At 60.2% G+C, this 20,597-nt stretch overlaps 2 protein-coding genes and 1 long non-coding RNA gene across 8 annotated transcripts in view; 2 read left to right on the top strand and 1 right to left on the bottom strand.

The window, feature by feature from the left end:
- Positions 1-195: 195 nt before the first annotated feature.
- Positions 196-14,823, bottom strand: FLII (FLII actin remodeling protein). 2 transcript variants are annotated; one of them, XM_045487573.1, is made up of 30 exons: positions 14,620-14,823; positions 13,014-13,124; positions 12,631-12,702; positions 11,353-11,433; positions 10,970-11,055; positions 10,685-10,846; positions 10,287-10,390; positions 8,321-8,496; positions 8,069-8,226; positions 7,146-7,230; positions 6,586-6,733; positions 6,279-6,412; positions 5,868-6,080; positions 5,403-5,582; positions 4,678-4,760; positions 4,470-4,544; positions 4,147-4,230; positions 3,859-4,030; positions 3,208-3,312; positions 2,926-3,117; positions 2,550-2,738; positions 2,322-2,461; positions 1,973-2,219; positions 1,676-1,830; positions 1,500-1,560; positions 1,286-1,414; positions 1,096-1,202; positions 897-1,002; positions 698-763; positions 196-613 (listed from the first exon to the last, which is right to left on the bottom strand). In XM_045487573.1, the coding sequence occupies exons 1-30, from the start codon at positions 14,680-14,682 to the stop codon at positions 479-481; spliced, it is 3,819 nt and encodes a 1,272-aa protein (XP_045343529.1). In that variant the 5' UTR covers positions 14,683-14,823; the 3' UTR covers positions 196-478. The 2 variants fall into 2 exon arrangements, with proteins under 2 accessions (XP_045343529.1, XP_045343528.1); XM_045487572.1 differs by having other exon boundaries at positions 6,279-6,415; positions 14,620-14,818.
- LOC123603112 overlaps positions 10,970-20,597 on the top strand; it is a 16,828-nt gene continuing 7,200 nt past the window's right edge. The window contains exon 1 of the long non-coding RNA XR_006714744.1: positions 10,970-11,078. This is a non-coding gene — a long non-coding RNA (uncharacterized LOC123603112). The remainder of the gene's footprint in view (positions 11,079-20,597) is intronic.
- The window catches only part of MIEF2 (mitochondrial elongation factor 2), a 5,235-nt gene continuing 634 nt past the window's right edge, over positions 15,997-20,597 (top strand). The window contains exons 1-5 of one of the 5 annotated variants that reach the window (XM_045487584.1): positions 15,997-16,245; positions 17,059-17,234; positions 18,169-18,323; positions 18,510-18,690; positions 19,217-20,310. In XM_045487584.1, the coding sequence (XP_045343540.1) occupies positions 18,180-18,323; positions 18,510-18,690; positions 19,217-20,271 (1,380 nt within the window). In that variant the 5' untranslated portion in view covers positions 15,997-16,245; positions 17,059-17,234; positions 18,169-18,179 and the 3' untranslated portion in view covers positions 20,272-20,310. Of the gene's footprint in view, positions 17,022-17,058; positions 17,235-18,168; positions 18,324-18,509; positions 18,691-19,216; positions 20,596-20,597 lie in introns of those variants that run through there. The other 4 variants (XM_045487582.1, XM_045487585.1, XM_045487581.1 and 1 more) reach the window with 4 other exon arrangements.

Genomic DNA, 20,597 nt, shown 5'->3' with positions numbered 1-20,597 from the left:
TGCCGGGCACCCAGGACTGGGGGCCCAGTCAGGGTGTGTGTGTGCGTGTGCGAGCGTGTGTGCGTGTGTGTGTACGAGGGTGGGGGGCGGGGAGGTCGGTCAGGATGGATTTCCCTGTAGATTGTACCTTGGGGTTTTTTTCCTGTCATTTTGTTAAAATTAGCGTTTTAATATTAAAAATACTGATTTTTAATATTGAAAATAAAAGCATTTAATATCTCTTAAAAGGCAGCCACATCTGCTTTATCCCTGGTGGGGAGGAGGCGTCACACAGGAGCTCAGGAGGGAGGGACTCCAGGTGCCCAGACGCCTGAGGGCACCGGTCAGGGTCTCCCCGTCGGTGCTGCTGGGACTGTGGCGCTGGGGGTGGTGGCTGGAGCGGGAGCTGCCTCTGCTGGCAGGCAGTGGACGGACAGAGGCCCTTCCTCGCCCTGGCGTGGGGTCGCAGCGGGGGCACTGCAGGCGGGTGATGGCCGCCCTAGGCCAGGGCCTCGCGGAAGGTGCTCCAGGCGTGGAAGCAGCGAGTGAAGGCGTGCTGCTCGTTGCCCTTACGGACCAGGCGCAGGCGGCGGGTCTTCTCGTGCTCCTTGGATCGCATGTGCTGGATGTACACCTGACCGACAGGAGAAGGCGTGAGCCTTGGGCGGTGCACCGGGACCGCCAGGCCCGGCCCCGGCCCTCCCCACCACCGACTCACCTGGCAGGCCTTCAGACTCAGCTTGATCTCCACCTGGCTCGTCTGGGTCCCCACCCACATGTAGACCTGTGGGGACAGCAGAACAGGTGGTCTCACGGGACCTGAGAGTACTCCCATTCCAGCCCCGGGTTCCCATCTACCAGCGGGTAGGCCCCTTGAATGGGCGGGGGGGGGGGGGGGGGGGGGGCAGGGGGCTCACTTCTTGGCCATTGTCTAGCAGCATGATATCATCATCCGCCAGGTCATCTTGGCAGAAATCCGAGCACTTCTCGGTCACAGCGAAGTAGCCCTTCTCATTGGAGCACCTGGAAGTCAAGGGTCAGGGAGAGGCTGAGGGTCGCAGGAGCCTGCCAGGACTGAGGAGGGAGCGCAGGGAGAGGTATGGGCTCTGGCCTCACCGGAAGAGCCGAGTGTGCTTCATGTATTCGGCGTCACCGTCATAAGGCTTCTGTGCCCCGATGCCCACCCAAAAAAAGTTCTCGGGCTCCTCACCTTCGTTGATGACCTGTGGGGAAAGTGTCTGTCTGGCCCAGGTCCCCTGTCGGCCCTCACACGACAGCCTGCCCACCTGCCACCCGCCCTGGTCACCTGCTTGCTATAGGAGGCATCAAACATGGTGTTCAGGATATCTTCCGCAAGCTTGGCCTCGTCCGGGTCCGCAGCCCGGCCCACCCACGCGTACACGATGCCCTGGTTGTCCTCACTCTCAAAGGGAACCTGGGGAGCGTGCAGGGGGTTCAAGTCAGGTCCCACCTACAACCCACCACCCTGAGCCACAGTGCTGGCCGCACCCACAACCTACCTTGAGGATAAAGCAGAACTCGGAGTTGAGGAGGCTGGAGTCTGTGTTGATCTGGATGCACCTGGGGAGTGGGAGGGGTCAGCAGGGAGGTGCTGCTGGCCACTGACCCCCGTCTGCCCACCATATGCTCCCAGTCCCACCCCCTGCGCCCCCCTCCCCCTGCCCAGGCCAGGCACCGGGTGCAGAGGGCGCTGCCATTGGTGCGAATCTGGTAGAGGCTGGGCTGCAGGGCACCCTGAGCCGCCTTCCTCTTGCCACGGTGGATGATGAACTTTCTCTTGAAATGGGACAGGAACTTGGGGTTCTCCTGCTGCTGTGTCATGCGGACCACCTGGGGGTGTGGAGATGTTAAGGACAGCTCCTTGGACCCCCGCCCTGCCCCTCAGGCCAAGCCTCTCCTGGGTCTGAGTCCCTCTCAGGAGGGGGGGGGGGGGGGGCGGTGGCTGGAGCTGGGGTGGGCGTGACAGACCTACCTCTAGCTTGCCGGGGAAGAGGCTCTCGAACTTCTTCTGCAGGCTGAAGGTGAAGGTGAGCCAGCCCATGTTGGAGGCTTCCCGGCCCTGCCAGAAGTACACGATGCACTGGAAGTCCTCCTCCGGCTGCTTCTCCTCTGCCTCAGCCGCTGCTTCCTCGCCTTCTTTGCCCTCCGCCCCTGCTTTCTCCTCCTCCTTCTCTTCCTTCTTCTCCTCCTCCTCCTCGTACTCCACGGGGACCCAGTATCTGGGGGGTGGGGGGGGGGGTGGTCAGAGAGCGGTGAGCAGGGGCTCGAGGCCCCTAGCCCCAGGGGAGGGGCCGGGCGACGGAGGCGCGCCGCGTTGGCACCTGCAGAGGAAGACGTAGCAGTCCTGCGTGTAGAAGTGGCCAAACTCCTCCTCCGGCAGCCTCGCGAACTTCTTGCCCTCGAGCACAAAACCCTCCATGCCGTCCAGGTCCTCGTTCCACTCCTCCATCAGCTGCTCGGCCTGCAGGCCACGGCCGCCAGTCACCACCGGGCAGGGCAGGTCCTGGGCCAAGTCCTCCCCCACCCCGCCCCCGGGGCCCCGCCCCCACCTCCGCCAGTGCCATGGGCGGCTGCCTGGGCAGGAACAGCGCGGTGAGGTCAGCCTTCATCTGCTCTTTCTTCTCCGCGTCGCGCTTCACTTTCCCGGTGAGTCCCGGGCCCTGCAGCACGGCCTCTGCGTTCCGCGTGTAGTCCACTGTCAAGACGTCGTCCCAGTTCTTGAACTTGGCCTTGAACACCTGCCAAAGGGATGACAACACCAGCTGGAGTGGGGGTCTGATGCGGTTAAGGCAGAGGTCGAGGTGGCTTGGGGGCGGGGTCCGGAAAAGCGGAGGGTGGTCTAGAAATGAAGGCGGGGCCTGGTGGCTGGAGGGGCGGGGCCCGGCTGGATAGACGGTAAGAGGCCACCGAGAGGCACACACGCACCTGCGCCTCCGTGCCCTCCAGGCTGCGGCTGACGGTGGCGTGCCGCGGCCTGTGCAACATCCCGCACAGCTCCTGGCCCAGCTTGAGGGCGGCGGCGCGCACCAGGCGCGGGGACTTGCGGCCCAGCCAGATGAACACGTCGGACCAACAGTCCAGGATGTACACGCAGCGCGTGTCCAGCAGGCTCTGCAGCTGCGGGGCAAAGGCTGGAGGTCAATGCTGATGCCCCACCACCACGGAGGGGTCCTGGCTCCCTCGCCCTCCTCCCTCTGTGTGTCTTACCAGCCGCATCCTCGGCATCAGTTCCACCTTGGGACGTGTCTTATGTTCCACAGAGAGCTTGTAGTTGATCTGTGGCAGCTCCAGATAGCCCAGGCCCAAGCCCACCTGGCAGGATGAAGAGGTGGGCGTGGCAGGGAAGGGTCTGGGGGAAGGAGCCCAACCCACCAGCAGCCCCCTGCTTTGGAGTCTGGCCTCTGCCCTGTTGTGGGTGCTCAGGACCATCACCTGCTCCTCTTTGGACCTTAGTTTCCTCCCTCCACCAGTGTTTTAAGGGCATTCTATCAGTGGAAGGGCTTTTAAATGGTGCTTTCCCTGCCAACCCTCTCCAGGTCCTTACTGTCTTTTCTAATCTTCTAACTCGTCCTTTTCTTGCTTGCAAAACCCCCATGGGCTTCCCGTCACCTGCAGAATTAAGGCCAGGTTCTCAGCCCTGGAAGCCAGGCACTTTGCAGCCTCTCTCTCTAGCCCCACCTTCCTGGAAACACACACCCTAACACTGTCTCTCACGGCCTCACTCAGAGCCTCTAGACCTTTGCTCTGGCTATTTCCTGTCCAGAAGGTGGCACCCTCTCCCCACCCAAGTCCACAGCCACCACAGTGGTGCGAGGCTCAGGAAGTCAGGCCAGCCCTGCACCCAGCACCACAGCTCACCTTATACAGCTTGGGCTGAGGTGGCCAGAAGTCATCAGGCACATGCTTCTTGATCTCAGAGGGCTCCCCGCCCAGCGCCTCCCAGAACTCTGGGGACTCCTGACCTTGCACCAGCAGTGTGATCTCTGCCTTCCCTTTTCGCTCGTTCTTGTTAATTTTCTCTGCAAAGAGCCTGGAGGGGGAGTGGCGTGCAAAGCCCTTGGTGAGTCCTGTGCCCCTTCTTAGAGGTGGCAGTCGGTCTTTGCAGAAGACACCCCACCATGTCCCAGCAGGGCGTAGTCCTCGTACCTGGCCTTGGTGGTGCTACTCAGTGTGGCCTGGGCCCCCCGCCACACGTAAATGTCCAGCCCTCGATCCAGCAGGAAAACAAACCTGGATGGGAGGGGCAGAAGGGGCGGTGCTAGACGTGGGCAGCAACTGCCCTCATGCCCTAGACCCGGCCCTAATCCCTCCTTACGGGGTTTATCCCCCTGTGGGTACCACGAAACTCGATAAGACAGGGGTCAAAAGGATTGCTGGAAGGCCTCTTCTTCTAAAACCCAAATCTGCCCCCCACTAGTGGGGAGGAAGTCTGGGCTCAAGCACTCCCACCTCAGGTCATGGGGGCCTACCTTGGGTCCAGGGAGGCCCCCTTGAGAGGTACAGGTTCCAACTTGATGTTCTTTTTCCCATACACACGGTACATCCTGGTAGCAGAGCGAGAGTGACCAGGGGGTGGGAGGTAGGGACACGAAGGGGCCGATTTAGTCCTAACACCCTCTCCCCCAACCCTTCCCAGCTGAGTCCAGGTTAGTGCCACCTACCCACACACCCCCTCACCTGGTGACGTAGTGTGTGTCCTCCACAGTGTAGAAGCCACTGGCTGTTCCTCCCTCAATGTAGGAGATGTCATTGTCAAACACCTGTGTGTGTGAGGGTGTGGTCCCTTGTCACTGAGCTACCCCCCCCCCGGCCCCCCTTCAAATACCTCCTGTCAGGGGGGCAGAGTTGCCTGTCCCTGCATCAAGTGCCCCAGATCCATGATGAAGTTCAACAAAACAACAACAAAGAAGAACAAGATCTGTGTCTATAAACGTAAACTCGTTATTTCAACGTCACCAGCTACAAAACTATGTGTTCATGGTGCGTTCACTCTTGTTAAGGTTTAGCCGCACACAGCATGTCTAGATACGCGTGTGTCAGGGCACAGGACCAAGCAGGTTCATGGAAGACAGCAGAGTAAAGCGTCATGTGTCTGGGCATCTCCACGTAGCCAGCTGGCCCAAAGGACAGCACAGCTTGCTAACCCTGCTCTCTGACTCAGGGTCCTGCGTGTGGCCCCGCCTCCTTGGTGCTATTGGTCCCAGCTCCCCAGCTCTCTCTTGGCCACCGGCCCACGCTCCCAACACTGGCCTCACCCAGTTGCCTGACTGCCTTAGGTCTCCACCCCTAACACCTCTGGGTCCGCAGTGTGAGCCAGAGGTCTTGGCCCGCCCTCAGCCTTTGGCCGCGCCCACTTCCCGGCCCCACCCCACCCAAGGCCCCGCCCTCTGGCTGGCTGGCACCTGCAGGAACTCCTCGCTCTCATCGCCCATCTCCTCCCGCACGGTGCGACACTCGGCACCAAGATAGTTACGCAGGTTCACGGCATGGATGGCAGAGCAGGCCTTCTTGTCCAGCGTGGACTCCCCGCCGATCCAGTAGTAGATCTCCCAGTTCAGTGAGCCACTGTCATCCAGAAAGGTCTGGTGGGGGGCGGCGGGCAGCATAGGCCGTGTCAGCCCTGGCCAAGGCGTCCTGGCTTCCCAGCTCACCCCCCAAAGGCCACTCTAACGGCCACAGACTCCCCAGTCCCACGGTGGGAGGCGCTGTCACACCTCTGCCTAGGACATCCCCACCCCACCTCCTCTGCAAAGCCCTCCCCCTCCCACCTTGCCTCAAGGAACAAAACTGTGGAGCTGGGGGCCCTGAGCCATCTAAGATAAGGTTACTGGGGGGTCCTAGCCCCCAACAACACGCCCAACTCTCACCTTGAGTACAATGTAGCAGTCAGCCTCATAGAACTTGCCATGGAAGGCTTCCTCCACCAGCACAGGCACGAAGTTCTCGATCTGCCAGATGGTCAGGCCAGGCAGCTGGCCCACGTCCTCCGTGAAGAACTCAGAGTAGTCAAGGCGCGGCTTCTCCAGGCTCTGGTCCCAGCGCCGTGCCTTGCCCCCAGGGGCTCGCGCGTCAGTACTTTCCTGGGGTCACGGTCACAAGGCATGGCTTGCCTCGTCACAGTCACTCAGGCAGATCTCTATTTGCTACCCACCTCAGGGCCTTTGCATGGGTTGTCCTCTCTACCCAGGACCCGCTCTCCCTCTTGGCCTGGGTCACACAGTCTGTCTTAAGAAGAGCCCAGGGACACCTGTCCCCTCCCAGCCCCTGACCTGGCTTACCTCCTGCTTTTTGTTCTTCTCCTGGGCCACATCCGACATGCCCTTCAGCACCTGCTTAGCCTGGTCATCCTGGGCTGAGTCCTTGCGCCTCCGCAGCCGCATCTTGCGAGCCAGGGGGTCCTTGGGCCCACTTACTGCTTAGGGGAGGAGTAAATAGCTGGGCCCTCGGGCACGAGCCAACCAGGGGCCAACCCCATCTCCCAGGATCCAGAAGCTATGTGTGTCCCACCCAATGCACAGATGGATAAGCTGAGGCCGGCAGAAGCATGCCCCCGGCTCCCAGACCAGCCCGACCTCCTCTGCTTACCAGCTGCTGCCGCAGCCACCGTGGCAGGGGAGGCACCTGCCAGCCGCAGCTGGTTCTGCAGCGAGAAGTCGATGTTGTACCACTCGGCAGCACGGTCAGCGGGCTTGGGAGGCATGACCAGGCTGGGGTTCTCCCGCACGTCCAGGACCTGCCTCGCGGGGTGAGCAGAGGTGGTGGGCCTGAGATCCACGGCCCCGTCACGCCCACCCCCCCCTGTCGCTCTCGGCAGCCGCTAGTGCTGAGAGGTCCAGGGCGGGGGCTGGGGTTCTTTCTCATCCCAGCTCTGCGGCCGCCCCTCGTGGGCTTTGGCTTTCCCATCTGTGAAACGGGACCTTGCAGGCTGGTCACGGGGCTAAAATGATGCCATCAAGCATGGGACGGACACGGGGATGCGGTTCACCTTCTCCCAACTGTGGCCCTGCCGCCGCTCCAGGGGGCCTCTGCTGGGTGTCCCCACCCCAGTGACACTGCTTTGTGCACTCTTTCCTGAGGGGGTGTCTGTCTGCACCTCCTCCCTCCCCATCAGGCCCCTCTTGGCACTGGCCCCGGCCTGCCCAGACCTCGATCTCCGTCAAGAAGTGGATGGCCTCTGGGAGGGTCACCAGGCGGTTCTTGTTCAGGACGAGTTTCCTCAGCTTTGTGCACCTGTGAGGACAGAGCCGGAGCCTCAGAGAGGTGACAGATGAGGTTGCGGGGGAGGCAGGGAAACTTCCAGGACCCAGAGATAGGGAGCCGGGTAAGGCCAGAGGAACTGAGTAGCCCAGCTAGTTACGAAACCCCTGGGTTTAAGCAGGCCAAGAGAGGCAGGAAAGGCTAAAGCAAGTGGAACTGGAGTCTTCTCAAGCTACGTGACTGGGAAGATCTTCTAGTGGCTTCTACGCAACAGCAGTTTTCAAAGAGGCCCTCTGCAGAGTTAAAGGCTCCCGCACGTGACCAACAGGACACTAAAAATCATTCTCGGGGACGCGTGGGTGGCTCAGTCGGTGAAGCGTCTGGCTCTTGATTTTAGCTCAGGTCATGACCTCACGGTTTGTGAGACGGAGCCCCACATGAGGCTCCACACTGACAGCACGGGACCTGTTTGGGATTCTCTCTCCCTCTCTGCCCTCTCCCCTACTTGTGCTCTCTTCCTCTCTCTTGAAAAATAAACAAATATACTTAAAAAAAAAAAAAAAAAAAAAAAAACCAAACCATACTCTGTCCTCAAATTAGCTTGGAAGCCGCTGAGGGGTCCTCTGTTCTCTGCCTGAAGGACTTCTCAGAGTGTTGAGGAGGCCATGCCAGTGGACACAGTGACCTCCAGAAGGAGACAGACATGGCGCTGTGTCCCAAACTCATGCTGGCACAGGACGTGGGTCTTGACCCACAAAGCCAAGTTAACCCATCCATGTTGCATGATGGGCAGAGACTGCAGGGGGGGTTCTGACTACGAATCTGGGGTTTTCTATGCCATAAGTCTCCCCGCCCCCACTCGCCCCGGCACCTGCAGAGGCTTTCAGGGATCAGCTCTAGGTTGTTGTTGGCAGCCATGAACTCCTCTAGGTTGGCCAGCTTGCCGATGCCCGAGGGCAGCCCATCGAAATCCAGCTTGTTGGAGTTCAGGTACAGCTTCTTCAGCTTGGTCAGTTTGCAGATGGCTGACTAGAGGGGAGACACGGGCGGGGGGCGGGAGTCAGGGGCAGGAGCCAGGGTGGCTCGGCAGCCTTCCCTCTCTCCACCCTAGGCCCGGACGTACGGGCAGTGAGGTCAGCTGGTTGCGGGACAGGTTCAAGGTCTCCACGTGCACCCACTGGTCAATGCACAGGGACAGCTCCGAGATCTGGTTGCTGCTGAGGTTGAGGCGTCGCAGGCTGGGGAGGGTGTACAGGCACTCGGGCACCCGCGTCAGGTCGTTGCAGGAGAGGTCCACGTCTGGGGTGTGGAGTGGGGTGCATCAGCTGGGGCCCCCGCAGCCCGCTCCGGGGGCAGCCAGCCCTAATGTGAGCCCCACCTCCACTGCCTCCAGGCTCTGCGGCCTGAAGCCAGTGACTTAATCTCTCTGAGCCTCAGTTTCTCCATTTGGAAAGACTTCCTCATACTGCTGAGTCTAGCCATAAAGCCAGTGCTTGTTACTGACACAAAAACAGACACTCAGATCAATGGAACAGAACAGAGAACCCAAAAATGGACCCACAAATGTATGGCCAACTAATATCCAATGGATAGTTGACGAAGCAGGAAAGAATATCCAATGGAATAAAGACAGTCTCTTCAGCAAGTGGCGTCGGGAAAACTGGACAGCAACATGCAGGAGAATGAACCTGGACCACTTTCTTAACACCACACACAAAAATAAACTCAAAATGGATGAGAGACCTAAATGTAAGACAGGAAGCCGTCGAAATGCTCGAGGAGAGAACAGGCAACAACCTCTTTGACCTTGGCCGCAGCAACTTCTTACTCAACACATCTCCGGAGGCAAGGGAAACAAAAGCAAAACTGAACTATTGGGACCACATCAAGATAAAAAGCTTCTGCACAGAGAAGGAAACAATCAGCAAAACTAAAAGGCAACTGACGGGATGGGAGAAGATATTTGCAAATGGCATATCAGATAAAGGGTTAGTATCCAAAATCTATAAAGAACTTATCAAACTCAACACCCAAAAAACAAATAGCCCAGCAAAAAAATGGGCAAAAGACATGAATAGACACTTCTCCAAAGACATCCAGATGGCCAACCGACACATGAAAAAATGCTCAACATCACTCATCATCAGGGAAATACAAATCAAAACCACACTGAGATACCACCTCACACCTGTCAGAATGGCTAACATTAACAACACAGGCAACAACAGATGTTGGTGAGGATGCGGAGAGAGAGGATCTCTTTTGCACTGCTGGTGGGAATGAGAACTGGTGGGGCCACTCTGGAAAGCAGTATGGAGGTTCATCAAAAAACCAAAAATAGAACTACCCGTGACCCAGCAATTGCACTACTAGGTATTTATCCAAAGGGTACAAAAATGCTGATTCAAAGGGACACAGGCACCCCGATGTTTATAGCAGCGCTATTGACAATAGCCAAAGTATGGAAAGAGCCCAAATGTCTACTGATGGATGAATGGATAAAGAAGACATGGTATATATATAGAACGGAGCATTACTCGGCAATCAAAAAGAATGAAATCCTGCCATTTGCAAGTACGTGGATGGAACTAGAGGGTATTTTGCTAAGCGAAATTAGTCGGAGAAAGACAAATATCATAGGACTTCACTCATATGAGGACTTTAAGAATCAAAACAGATGAACATAAGGAAAGGGAAGGAAAATAATATAAAAACAAGGAGGGGAACAAAACGTAAGAGACTCTTACATACAGAGAACAAACAGAGGGTTATAGGAGGGGTGGTGGGAGGGAGGATAGGCTAAATGGGTAAGGGGCATTAAGGAATCTACTCCTGAAATCACTGTTGCACTATAAGCTAGCTAACTTGGATGTAAATTAAAAGAAAAAAAAAAAAAAAAAGCCAGTGCTCATAATTTGGTGTTACCACTAGCCGTCACAGTAAGGAAAGAACTACTCATTAACATAACCGCGTCCTTTGCCCTCCGGCAGGTGGGCAGGCAAGCAGGATCTATCCCTTCCTCCATAAGGGAGCAAGGAAGCAAGGGACCCGAGGGGACGAGAGCCCGAGATCACCCAGGGACTGCCAACCTGCGAGGTTGCTCAGGCCCTCCAGGCTGGTGGGGAGGTTGCTCTGGGTACGCTGGGTGTTCCTCAGGTGCAGGGTCTGCAGGGCCGTTAGAGCTGGGAGCTGCCTGCAGGGAGACGTGGGTGGTCAGGCCGGGGGCAGGCCCAAGCGCACGGGGCTGAGAGGGTCTCAGAAGACAAGGTCAAGGGCGGCTGTAGGGTGGGGTAGACAGGACTCAGGACGGAGGTAGGACCTGATACTTAGGAAAGATGGGGCCTGAGGGGCCCAGCCCACACAGGAGGGGCAGGGATGTGGTGGGGGCCCGAAGCAGGAAGGGCCAGGGCTACTGGGGAGTTGAGGGACAAGGCCAGATTCCCCAGGGTGGGTTCGGGGGTGGGGCGTGGTCTGAGGAGGCGCCCACCGGAGCTGTGCGTGCAGCAGCGGGTTCCCGTTGAGCACCAGCGTCTGCAGGTGCACCAGGCGGCGCATCTGTGGGGGCAAGCTTTCTAGACGGTTCTCACTGAGGTCCAGGTACAGCAGGTCGGTGAGGTTGATGAAGAGCTGGTTGGGGATGGTGTCGATGCTGCGGGTGGGTGAGGGAGAGGCAGGCAGGGGCCGTCAGGGCCAGATGTACCCCTCCTGGATGGATGCAACCCCGTGTTGCAGTCCCCCCCAGACTCTGCCCCCCACCCCAGCCGACAGACACCTGTTATGGCTGAGGTTCAGCACCAGCATATTCTTGGCGTTCTCCAGCTCCCGTGGGCATTCCGTCAGCTGGTTGTAGCTCAAGTCCTGTGTAGAACGGGCGAGGCCAGGTCAGGGGTGTTAGGGCCAGCCTTGGGGGTCAGATGGGGGACTGAGGAAGGAGTGGCTGAGGAGCTTTCGGGGCCAAAAGCAGACAGTCAGAACCCGAGAGGAAGGGTGCCCAGGTTAGGGATCTGACTCCGTGAATGAGCTCAGGCGAGGCACTCTAAAGCCTCAGTTTCTCCATCTATAAAACGGTATAACAGCGGCTGAGGAGACCACTCTAATAGAGGAGAACTGACTGGTGGGCCAACACAGGCGCCAGGTGGGTGGGTAGCCACTGACCAGAACCGAGAGATCATCCAGCTTGAAGATGTCATCGGGGACTCCAGAATTCTTCAGGCTGTTGGCTCGAGCCACGATGGCCTGGGGATACACCATGAGAGTCCATGATTCCTGGCTTCCACCCCCAGGAAGCAGCAGAGAGATCAGGGAAGGACACCTCCCCCAGGAAACCCACCAGAGGCCAGGCTCAAGTGCTGTCCCACCCTGACTTTTGCTCATAGTCCCTCTGCCTGGAGAGTTCTTCCTAGCCCCCTTGATGAGCTCCTATGCACGCCTCAAAGCCCAGCTCAAATGTGCCCTAGAGCCCAGTACAGCATGCTCAGGGAACCCTTTTGACTGAACAATCCCTCTTCTTCCCAAGTCCAGAGGGCGAGATAAATGCGTAGCTCTGAGGCAGAGTGTCTAGGGCAGAGGAAGGGGGCTGAACCAAAGAGAAATCAGAGTGTGGACTGAGAGCAAGTCTGTTTTCCTCCTCTTGGGGCTGAAACCTCATCTACAGACATGCAGAAAGTCTGAGGGGGAGAGAGAACAGGCCAGAGAACTGTGCCGCGACAAAACAACCCGGCTGCGACCAATTCTCCTTCAGCCTTCGTGTCTGTGCAGCACCACACTGCCCCTTCCCACCGTCACCCACGGAACCCTCCCCAGAACATGGAAGGGGCCTCGTCCAAAGTCATGCAGCCAGGAAGTGGCAGGGCCCAGATTAGAACTTAGGCAGCCCAAGTCCAGAGGCTGTGCTCTTAACAGCTCAGGGCTCTGGCCTTGGACAGAAAAAACCCTCACCGAGGCCCGAAGGGTCTGGATGGGGACCTGATGTTCTGGGACGTCGGAGTCTCCACGGAGAGCAGAGGGGCGAGAGGACCACTCTGACCAAACCGCACTCTACCCCAGCTCTCCCCCTGCCTGGCCGAGTGACCTCAGCCTCGGGCAAGTGACCTGGCTCTGTGGCCAAGTGTCTGCATCTGTGAACTTGGCGAAGGTCAAGATGATATGAAAAAAAACCCATAGGGAAGAGTTGGAACAGTGCTTGGCTGGTGCCAACTGTTCTCACTGTATTTGTCTAAAACGGGTGGAAGTTTGGGTTTTTTACATTTTCCCCCCCCATGCGTTACTTAATGCAGCGGATTACGACGTCCTTTCCCCTTTAGGAACAGGTCCCTGAGTCTGACACAGGATGGGCAGAGTTGCTGGTCCAGCCTGGGGTCTGGCCCTGCCCTCACGCCACTGGCTGGACTCTGGCCCCAGCCCCCAAGCTCAATGGCCTCTGGCAGCACTCACCCTCAGTGACGGCAGGCTGGACAGCTCCCCATGAAGCGTGGTCAGGTTGTTGTGACTCACAGACAAGTGCTCCTGGGCCAGGACGGAGAAGCAGAAGCTCAGCAGTGCGGGTAAGGTGTCTACAGAGTCCCCTACTGCCACCAGAACCTTGTACCATCCAGGGGGCCCTCAGCCACACACGCTCAGCCCACCTCTTGCAGCCTCCCACCCTCCCTCCCTCCCTCCCACGGCGGCCTTTTCTTGCATACCTCCCAGGACAGAGTGCTCACTCCATCTCATGGCTGTCAGCATCTTCCTCTATGTCGACTGCCTTCTGTGCAGGCTTGCCCACCTGGCCCAGCCCAATCCACAGGGACCCTCCCTGACTGCCCAGAGCCCCTTACCAGCTTCTGCAGGGCTGCCAACTCCTCTGGGAGGTAGCAGAGGCCCGTGCGGTTCAGCTTCAGCCATCGCAGACTGGTCATGGCCTTGACATTTTCAGGGAAGTAGCCACCCTGGGGGTATGTGTCATGGGGAGACTGATTGGGATGACGGGCGCCCCTGCTCCACCACCCTCTGTGTCCCCCCGTTTGCATGGGAGCCTTGGGGATTCTGAGCCCTCAAATGGCCAGGACGGAACTGGCTTGTTCCAGGGGACATCCCAGTGCTCAGTTGTGTGGTTAGCTTGGCTCAAATGCCTGTGCCTGCCATTCCAGGCCCTACCTAGGCCGCCAGAGATGGGGGGACTCCTAAGGCTCCAACAAGGCCCTGACTGTGCCCCAACCTGCCATCGGCATACAAGCCATTGCTAAGGTCCAACCCCCTGCGCAAGGCCTTGTTCGTGTCTTCGTTCCCCACATTCGAATGCCTGCGCCTCGGTACCCCTAGCCCTTATGGCAGGCAGTCTGAGGCATCACGTGTCCCCATTCCCCTAGAGCCACATTCTCAGTTGGTGACCCAGACTCTCCCAGTCCGGAGAGGACAATGGAGACCTCAGGTGAGGATGGTAGGGATGGGGACGGAGGAAAGTGGTGTGGCCGCCTGGGCCCTGGGTCAAAGGTGTGTGCACATGTGGGTAAATGCAGGAAGGACCTGCCAGCCTCCTCAGCCTTGGTCTAACCCAACCTTAGTCAAAGCCTGGGCCCCCCCAATGCTGAAGACCCAGGCTGACACGACACTGACCCCAGCCTCAGCTGCTTGCTCACTGACCCCTCCTGTGCTGGGCCAGCTCTTCCTTCCACTCCTCTGGTTACCAGCACTGCCCACCTCATTCTTGACCCTCTAGAACCCCCTCACCCACCAACGGGCTGGAAGGCTGGGCTCCAGTTCCTTGAGGCCCTAGTCTACCAGTCCAGCAGCTGCTCAGACAGCAGCCACCCCAAGGCCTTGCCCATCAGCCTGACAGTCTCCACACCAACCAATCCATGCCTCTACATTACAGTCCCTTCACCGGATGTCAAAACCCAGACTCTGAGAGGGGAAGTGACTTGCCCAAGACCACACAGGATGGGGTGGCGGTGGCAGGGACAGGGCAGTGATGAGTGTGCTCCAGACCCGCCCCCGACAGCCAGCCGACAGCCGGCCATGAGTCAGGGCCTGGCTTGGGCGTATGACCTCAGAGGGGCGGGGAAGGAGGGCCGGGGAGGCGGGAGCGGAGGCTCGCGGCCCCCCAGGCCACTCTCCGGCCACTCTCCGGCCCTGGCGGGGCCCAGACGCCCGGTCTGGGACGCGGGGTGGGGGCCCCTAGACCACTCCCCGGCGTGACTCCGCCCCCAAGCGTCCGTCAGGCCCAGGCCGGCCTCGCTCTTCCCGTGCGGGCCCTGAGCTGAGGCGTCGGGGGTCCGTTCCCGGCAAGGTCCCGAGCCCCGGGGGGAGCCCCACCCCGGGCCGTCCTCAGTCCTGGGCGGCGCGGGGCCCGGAGGCGGGCGGGACAGGAAGCAGAGACCGGCGCGGGCCCGGGCGGAAGAGACGGCCTGGAGGGAGGCCCGGCCCCACGCCCGGCCAGCTCACCTTGAAGTCGTTGCCGCTGAGGTCCACGCCGCGCACGAACGGCAGCACCCCGGTGGCCTCCATGGCGCCGCTCTTGCTGCGGGGCCGTACCGGGCGCGGGGGGCAGCGGGGCGAGCCGCGGGCTGGGCCAACGCTGGCTCCGCCCTTTTAACCCGCCCCCGCCCGGGCCCGCGGGCAGGCGGAGCCCGGGCCGCGCCCCTCGCCTGCCCGCGCACGCGGCGCGCCGCGGGGAAGCGCCGGGCCCGCCCACTCTGCGTTAGACCTCTCTGGGCCTCAGTTTCCCCGTCTGTCCGCTGACCCGAGAGGCCTCGAAAAGTCCGGGCTCCCCCTGTGCTCCCGAAGGCTTCATAACCCCCAGGCTAAATTCCAGCGACCTATGGTGGGGGGAGGGGTGTCACAGGCCCTGCAGGTCCAGGCACTGTCCCCTGGGCTGCTGCATCAGCTGGTGTTGGCCATGACCTCTGGAGAGATTATAGACCGAGGCCCCAGGGACGCAGAGACCTGGGAGCTTCTATCCCCGCATTGGGCCCTGCATGGCGACCAATGGTAGCATGACGCCTGGGTCCTTGGGACCTAGGACTCAAGGAAAACCCCAGGCCTGCTCCTGGCCTCAGTTTCCTCACCTGTGAAATGCTTCCTAAGGTTGTCTCCAGGAACAAATAAACTGTAGCTTGGAGCATACAACAGGCACTCAGTAAGTGGCACATTATTATTATTTCCACTTAGAGTCAACACCCACCCTTATCTATTTCCTTGCTCCCCCACCAGCCGGCACATAGTGGGTCCCCAATAAATAAATGCCGAGGGAGCCACAGGTCATATGCATAATCATCCTTTGCAGGAGAGGAAGCGGCCTTGAATACCCATTTTACAGGAGAGCAAACTGAGGCCAGAATGGAAAAGTGGCCCGCACAAGGTCACACGGAACAGGTGGCATGGGTAGCCTCCTGAGTCACGCTGTGTGTCCAGCAGACCAGCAGATAAAATAACGAAGCCACCGAGGCGCCCTCAGAGGTGACTTAAAGGGTCAGGCAAGCGGGCCTTGGGACCAGGTAACACCTGTTTGCAGGCCCGGGAAAGAACGTAAGCTCAGATATCTTTCTCCACACAGCTGCCTCACATGCAAGCACACACGCCTTCACAACGGGCCTTTGGGACTGCCTCTAATGAACTCTAACGAACATTCTGAACTCTAATGACCACCACCACACCGCCGGGTCTCGAGTGGGGGCGGTGGGTAAAACTCGGCCCTGCGTCTTTAAATCCGGAGTGCGTCCAAGAGTCCCGCCCAAGAGGGAGGGCGATTGCCGGAGAGGGGGCGTGGCCTACGTATCATTGGCTAAGCTGCGCAGTATTTTCGAACGTGGGCGGGGCCTCGAGCCCTCCGATTGGAGGCAGGGCTTGCTTGTCTGCAAGCGTTGGAGGTCAGCGGCAGTCCCCGGGGCCTCGGTGTTCGGTCCCCGGGTCCTCCAAGTTCCATTCCCAGGCGGGTCCGGGCTCAGGGGCCCGAGCAGACTCGCTGTGTCCTCCGGTCGCTGTGCTGAAGCCGCGACGCACGTACAGCCGGAGTGTGACGGGGCGGCCCCGGTCACCCAGTCCCGGGCGTGGAGCGTGCGTCGGACGCAGGTCGGGGGCGTGGTCTCCGCCGGGGCCCCTGGTCAAGGACCGGGAACGAGGGAAGGGCTTTGGGCCCCAGGCTGGGGTTCGAATGTCGACTCCGCCCCATCACGTCTAGCGTACCGCTCAGCATTTCTCAGGGTCTGGGTGCCATCCCGGTGAAAGGGGCCCTGGCAGGCCCACTAGGGTCTGCTGCGCGGCCCGCTCAGCCCCTGCCCTGGGTAGCAGGTGTGGCGGAGGAAGGGCAAGACGGGAGGCATCTCAGAGCGCTGTGGGGCCCGGAAGCCCAGAGTCCGGTTATTTTTAACCACCTGCGCCCCCTCCCCCTTCGGGGAGTTGGAATGCTTCTGTCTGGGGCCTGTGCGACCCCGCCAAGGATTGCTCCGAGTCCACTTTAGATAGGAGGTATTTAAAGCGCTTTACAGTTTGTGAGTTGATTCTTGGTTCCTCTGGAAACGGGTGACAATATTGATCACCGATAAGGAGACTAAAAATGGCTTCAGGGCCTTGGTGGGTCATCACCCTAGCCTTTGACCAACCCAGGCCCCAGAGCCCTCTCGTCCTATTTTTAGTCTGGCCAAACTGGGGGAGGTGTTGGGGCTGAGTCTCGCAGTGATTCAGGCTTTAGCTGCTCTAGGCATCTGGTCACCTGGCAACTGAGCCGTGGGCACCCACAGCTGAGCAGGGAGGGCAGAAGTCCTTGGTGCCCAAGATGGCTCTGGGCCCATGGTCATCTGCTCAGGCATCTGCACAGAAGACGGTTCTGCCTGGTCAGGTACTGCCTGGTATGTGAGCTTGTGCTTTGGTCACACACCCCCTCAGCTCTCAGGGCCTGAGGGCAGGATTTCCCCTGGAAGAACCTGAGGCTGGAGCTTGGTGGCCAGGGTCTGGGAAGGATCTGTGCCTCTGCTTCCCAAGTGCCCGGCCCTAACCAATGCTACAGTTCTGGGCTCCTCGCTTGTGAATCCTTTCTCACCACTGCCTGTGCCATTTTACAGGTGAACAAAGCTGGGGCTTCGGACTCTCTCTCTCTGTTGCTTGGGCTCCCAGCCTCTGAGGACAGAGGCCACCGCCCCCCACCCCCACCCCCCGTTATTATTCTAAACCTGAGGGGCCCAGAGATGCACTAAGCCAGTTCTGTTTGGGGTCTTTAGAGAAACCTTGCTTGCTTGTCCCCACAACTGGGTCTTCAACCTTGACTGGCACCTACCTGTTGACGAGTGTCTCCTGCCCTCCCCGGGCGTCCTGGGCCACCTCATTCCTCCCATCCTTTGATTTGATACCTCTATTACCCTGTTGAGATCTGGGGAGGGGGGGTAACTGAGGCCCCCTGAGCTTCACTGAGGTTCCCTCAAAGGCCTGAGGGGCCCTCCAGAGCAGCCTTCCTGGGACCCCAGCTGTGTCTTTAGGCCTCAGTTTTCTCCTGCTCTGCCCAGCCCTTGTTAAGAACCAGGACGAAGCAGCCTCTAGGACCTGGCCATAGGCCCCTGGAGACCGATTGGACGCTGGGGGTGGGCAAGAGTCAGGAAGCTTTGCAGTCGTGGGTCCGAGTCCACACCGCTCCCTGTGTGGTCTGGCAGCCTGTTTCTCTCTAAGATGGCAGTCGTGATGATAAGACCCACCTCACGGTCTGAGGTGATGCAGGGGGTCCTTGAGGGTGGGATGGAGAAGATGGGCCTCCTTCTCTGACCTGCTACAAGTTTCAGGCCTATGTGACCTTCCCTGTCCAGAGGATGGGTGAGCTGTTTGCAGGTTTGGGGGAGGAGGGTTTGGGCAGCTCCCCATCTCCTCCCAAGAAACCCTTTCTCCTGAGAAGTTCCCAGGATCGCCTCTCATGGGCTCTACTCTCAGCGACCGCAGCAGGATGGGGTCTGTCCCACTGCCAGCCTGGCCGCCCCCATCTAGCTATCCCTGCACCCTGCTCTTTTACAGGCAGACAGACCATGGCAGAGTTCTCCCAGAAACGGGGGAGGCAGCGTGACGAGGTCCTGGGCAGCACTGTGGATTTCCTCCTGGCCAATGCCCGCCTGGTGCTGGGCGTTGGTGGGGCCGCCGTGCTGGGAATTGCTACCTTGGCTGTGAAGCGGGTAAGGCCAGACTGAGCCACTTATAGCTGGGGACCGCTGTCCTCCCTGCAGCAGGGCCCCAGAGGGTGGTGGGGACAGCCCACAGCTGGGACCTGCTTCTCTACCCCGGCAACCTCGGCTTTGTCGCCGGCTTTGGCACGGCTGCCCAGGCTTCAGATGCTCTGATCCTTGTCACTCGGCCTGCAGCTCATCGACAGGGCCACCAGCCCTCGAGACGAGGATGATGCCAAAGGGGACACCACATGCCTGGAGGAGAGCTGGAAGGAACTGACCCTACTCAAGACCACGCCACGCCTGCAGCCCCAGACCCCACCTGCTGCCCTCAGCCAGCCAGCATCGCTCCCCGCCCCCTTGCCATCTGCCCCCGGTGAGCGGCACCCCTTCCCCCCAAACCTGGGTAGGTCCCCCTCTGGTGGTCAGATTTGGGAGATGCAACCCAGACTCCGCCTTGACTGCCCTGTGTGACCCGTGCAAGTCCCTGCTCCTCCAGGGTGCCGTCTCCCTGCATGATTAATGGTGGCGTATTTCTCTGCCCTGCTAACCTCCTGGGTGGCGTCAAGGCTCCGGCCACCAAGACGCGACTGGGAGGGTGGTACCAGAGCATGGCAGCAGCGTTACGACGGCGAGGGGCCCCAGGTGGGGAAACTGAGGCCAGTAACCTGTTTTCCCTTTCTGCATGAAGCTGTTTTAGGGTGCGGGGGATCTGGGGCAGTGAGAATTTGTCACCACGTGCTCCCTGTGCGTGAGGACTTGAGCTTAAGTGCCCTCTCAGGTGACTGTTTCACAGGCGAAGAAGATGAGACCCAGGATGTCACACGGCTAGTAATTGGGTAGAGTTCTCTTGGCTCTTCGCGGGGTCTTCTGATACAGTCCCTGACCCCTTCATTCTGCAGAGGGGCCCTCAGACACCGAGCCTCAGCCGTTGCCTCAGCCGAGCTCCCCAGCACCGCTGTGCCTGACGTTTCAGGAGAAGCTGCTGGTGTTCGAGCGGGACCACGTGACCATCCCAGAGGCCCACGTGGCTCTGGCCAAGCAGCTGGCCGGTGACATCGCCCTTGAGCTGCAGGCCTACTTGCGGAACAAATTCCCAGAACTGCCCTTCGGGGCCCTTGTGCCCGGCGGGCCGCTCTATGACGGGCTCCAGGGGGGGGCCGCCAGCCGCGTGCGCCTTCTGGTTCCCCTGGTGCTGGAGGTGGGCCTGTGGGGCCTGGTGCCCGGCGTGGACACCGTGGCCAGGGACCCTCGCTGCTGGGCCGTGCGCAGGACTCAGCTTGAGTTCCGTCCCCGCGGGAGCAGCCCCTGGGACCGCTTCCTGGTGGGCGGCTACCTCTCTTCCCGGGTCCTGCTGGAGCTGCTCCGCAAGGCCCTGGCCTCCTCCGTCAACTGGCCGGCCATCGGCGGCCTCCTCGGGTGCCTGATCCGGCCCAGCGTGGCCTCGGAGGAGCTGCTGCTCGACGTGCAGCACGAGCACCTCGAGCTCACCGTCGCCGTGCTCCTGGCGGTCACCGGTGCCGACGCCGAAGACCGCCTCCTTCTGGCCTGGCCCCTGGAGGGGCTGGCCGGGAACCTCTGGCTGCAGGACCTGTACCCTGCAGAGGCCGCCAGGCTGCGGGCCCTGGACGAGCGTGATGCCGGGACCCGCCGACGGCTGCTGCGGCTGCTGTGCGGGGTCTGCCGCGGCCACCCGGCCCTGGGGCGGCTGGACCGCTGCCATCTGACCCAGGTGGTTCTGCGCCTGGGGGAGGAGGAGGTGGACTGGGCCGAGGCGGCCCTGGGGGAGCGCTTCCTGCAGGCCCTGGAGTCGCTCATCGACAGCCTGGAGCGGGCCAGCCTGCCCTGCCACTTCAACCCCGGCGTGAACCTCTTGAGCGGCCTGCGTGAGGAGGAGATTGACGACATCGGCTTCGCGCTCTACAGCGGCCTGCAGGCCCCCGAGTGTCTGCTCTAGATGGGTGGGGAAGGGCGGCCGGCACTCGTGCTGATGCTGGTGAGCTGTGTGCGCCTCCCCTCCAGGAATTTGGAGAGCACTTTTTCTCTTGCTTTAGCCAGAATAGAGGAGGGTGCTCTAAGTCCGCGGGGTTAGCATGTCCCGGGCAGCAGTCCGGGGAGCCCCAAGCCCGGGCCTCTGGGGCAGCCGGCCTCTCCCGCCCCTCGGGCCGACCCTAGGACCTTGGGCTCGGTCCGTCATCACCAGCAGTGAACGCACTGACAGAACACGGCTTCTGCTGTCCTAGGCAGGGGATAAAGGCAGCTCCGTTTTTCTGTCCAGAGGGT

The sequence above is a fragment of the Leopardus geoffroyi genome, chromosome E1 (assembly GCF_018350155.1).
Source record: "Leopardus geoffroyi isolate Oge1 chromosome E1, O.geoffroyi_Oge1_pat1.0, whole genome shotgun sequence".
NCBI lineage: Eukaryota > Metazoa > Chordata > Mammalia > Carnivora > Felidae > Leopardus > Leopardus geoffroyi.
This window is presented reverse-complemented; position numbering and strand designations above follow the sequence as displayed.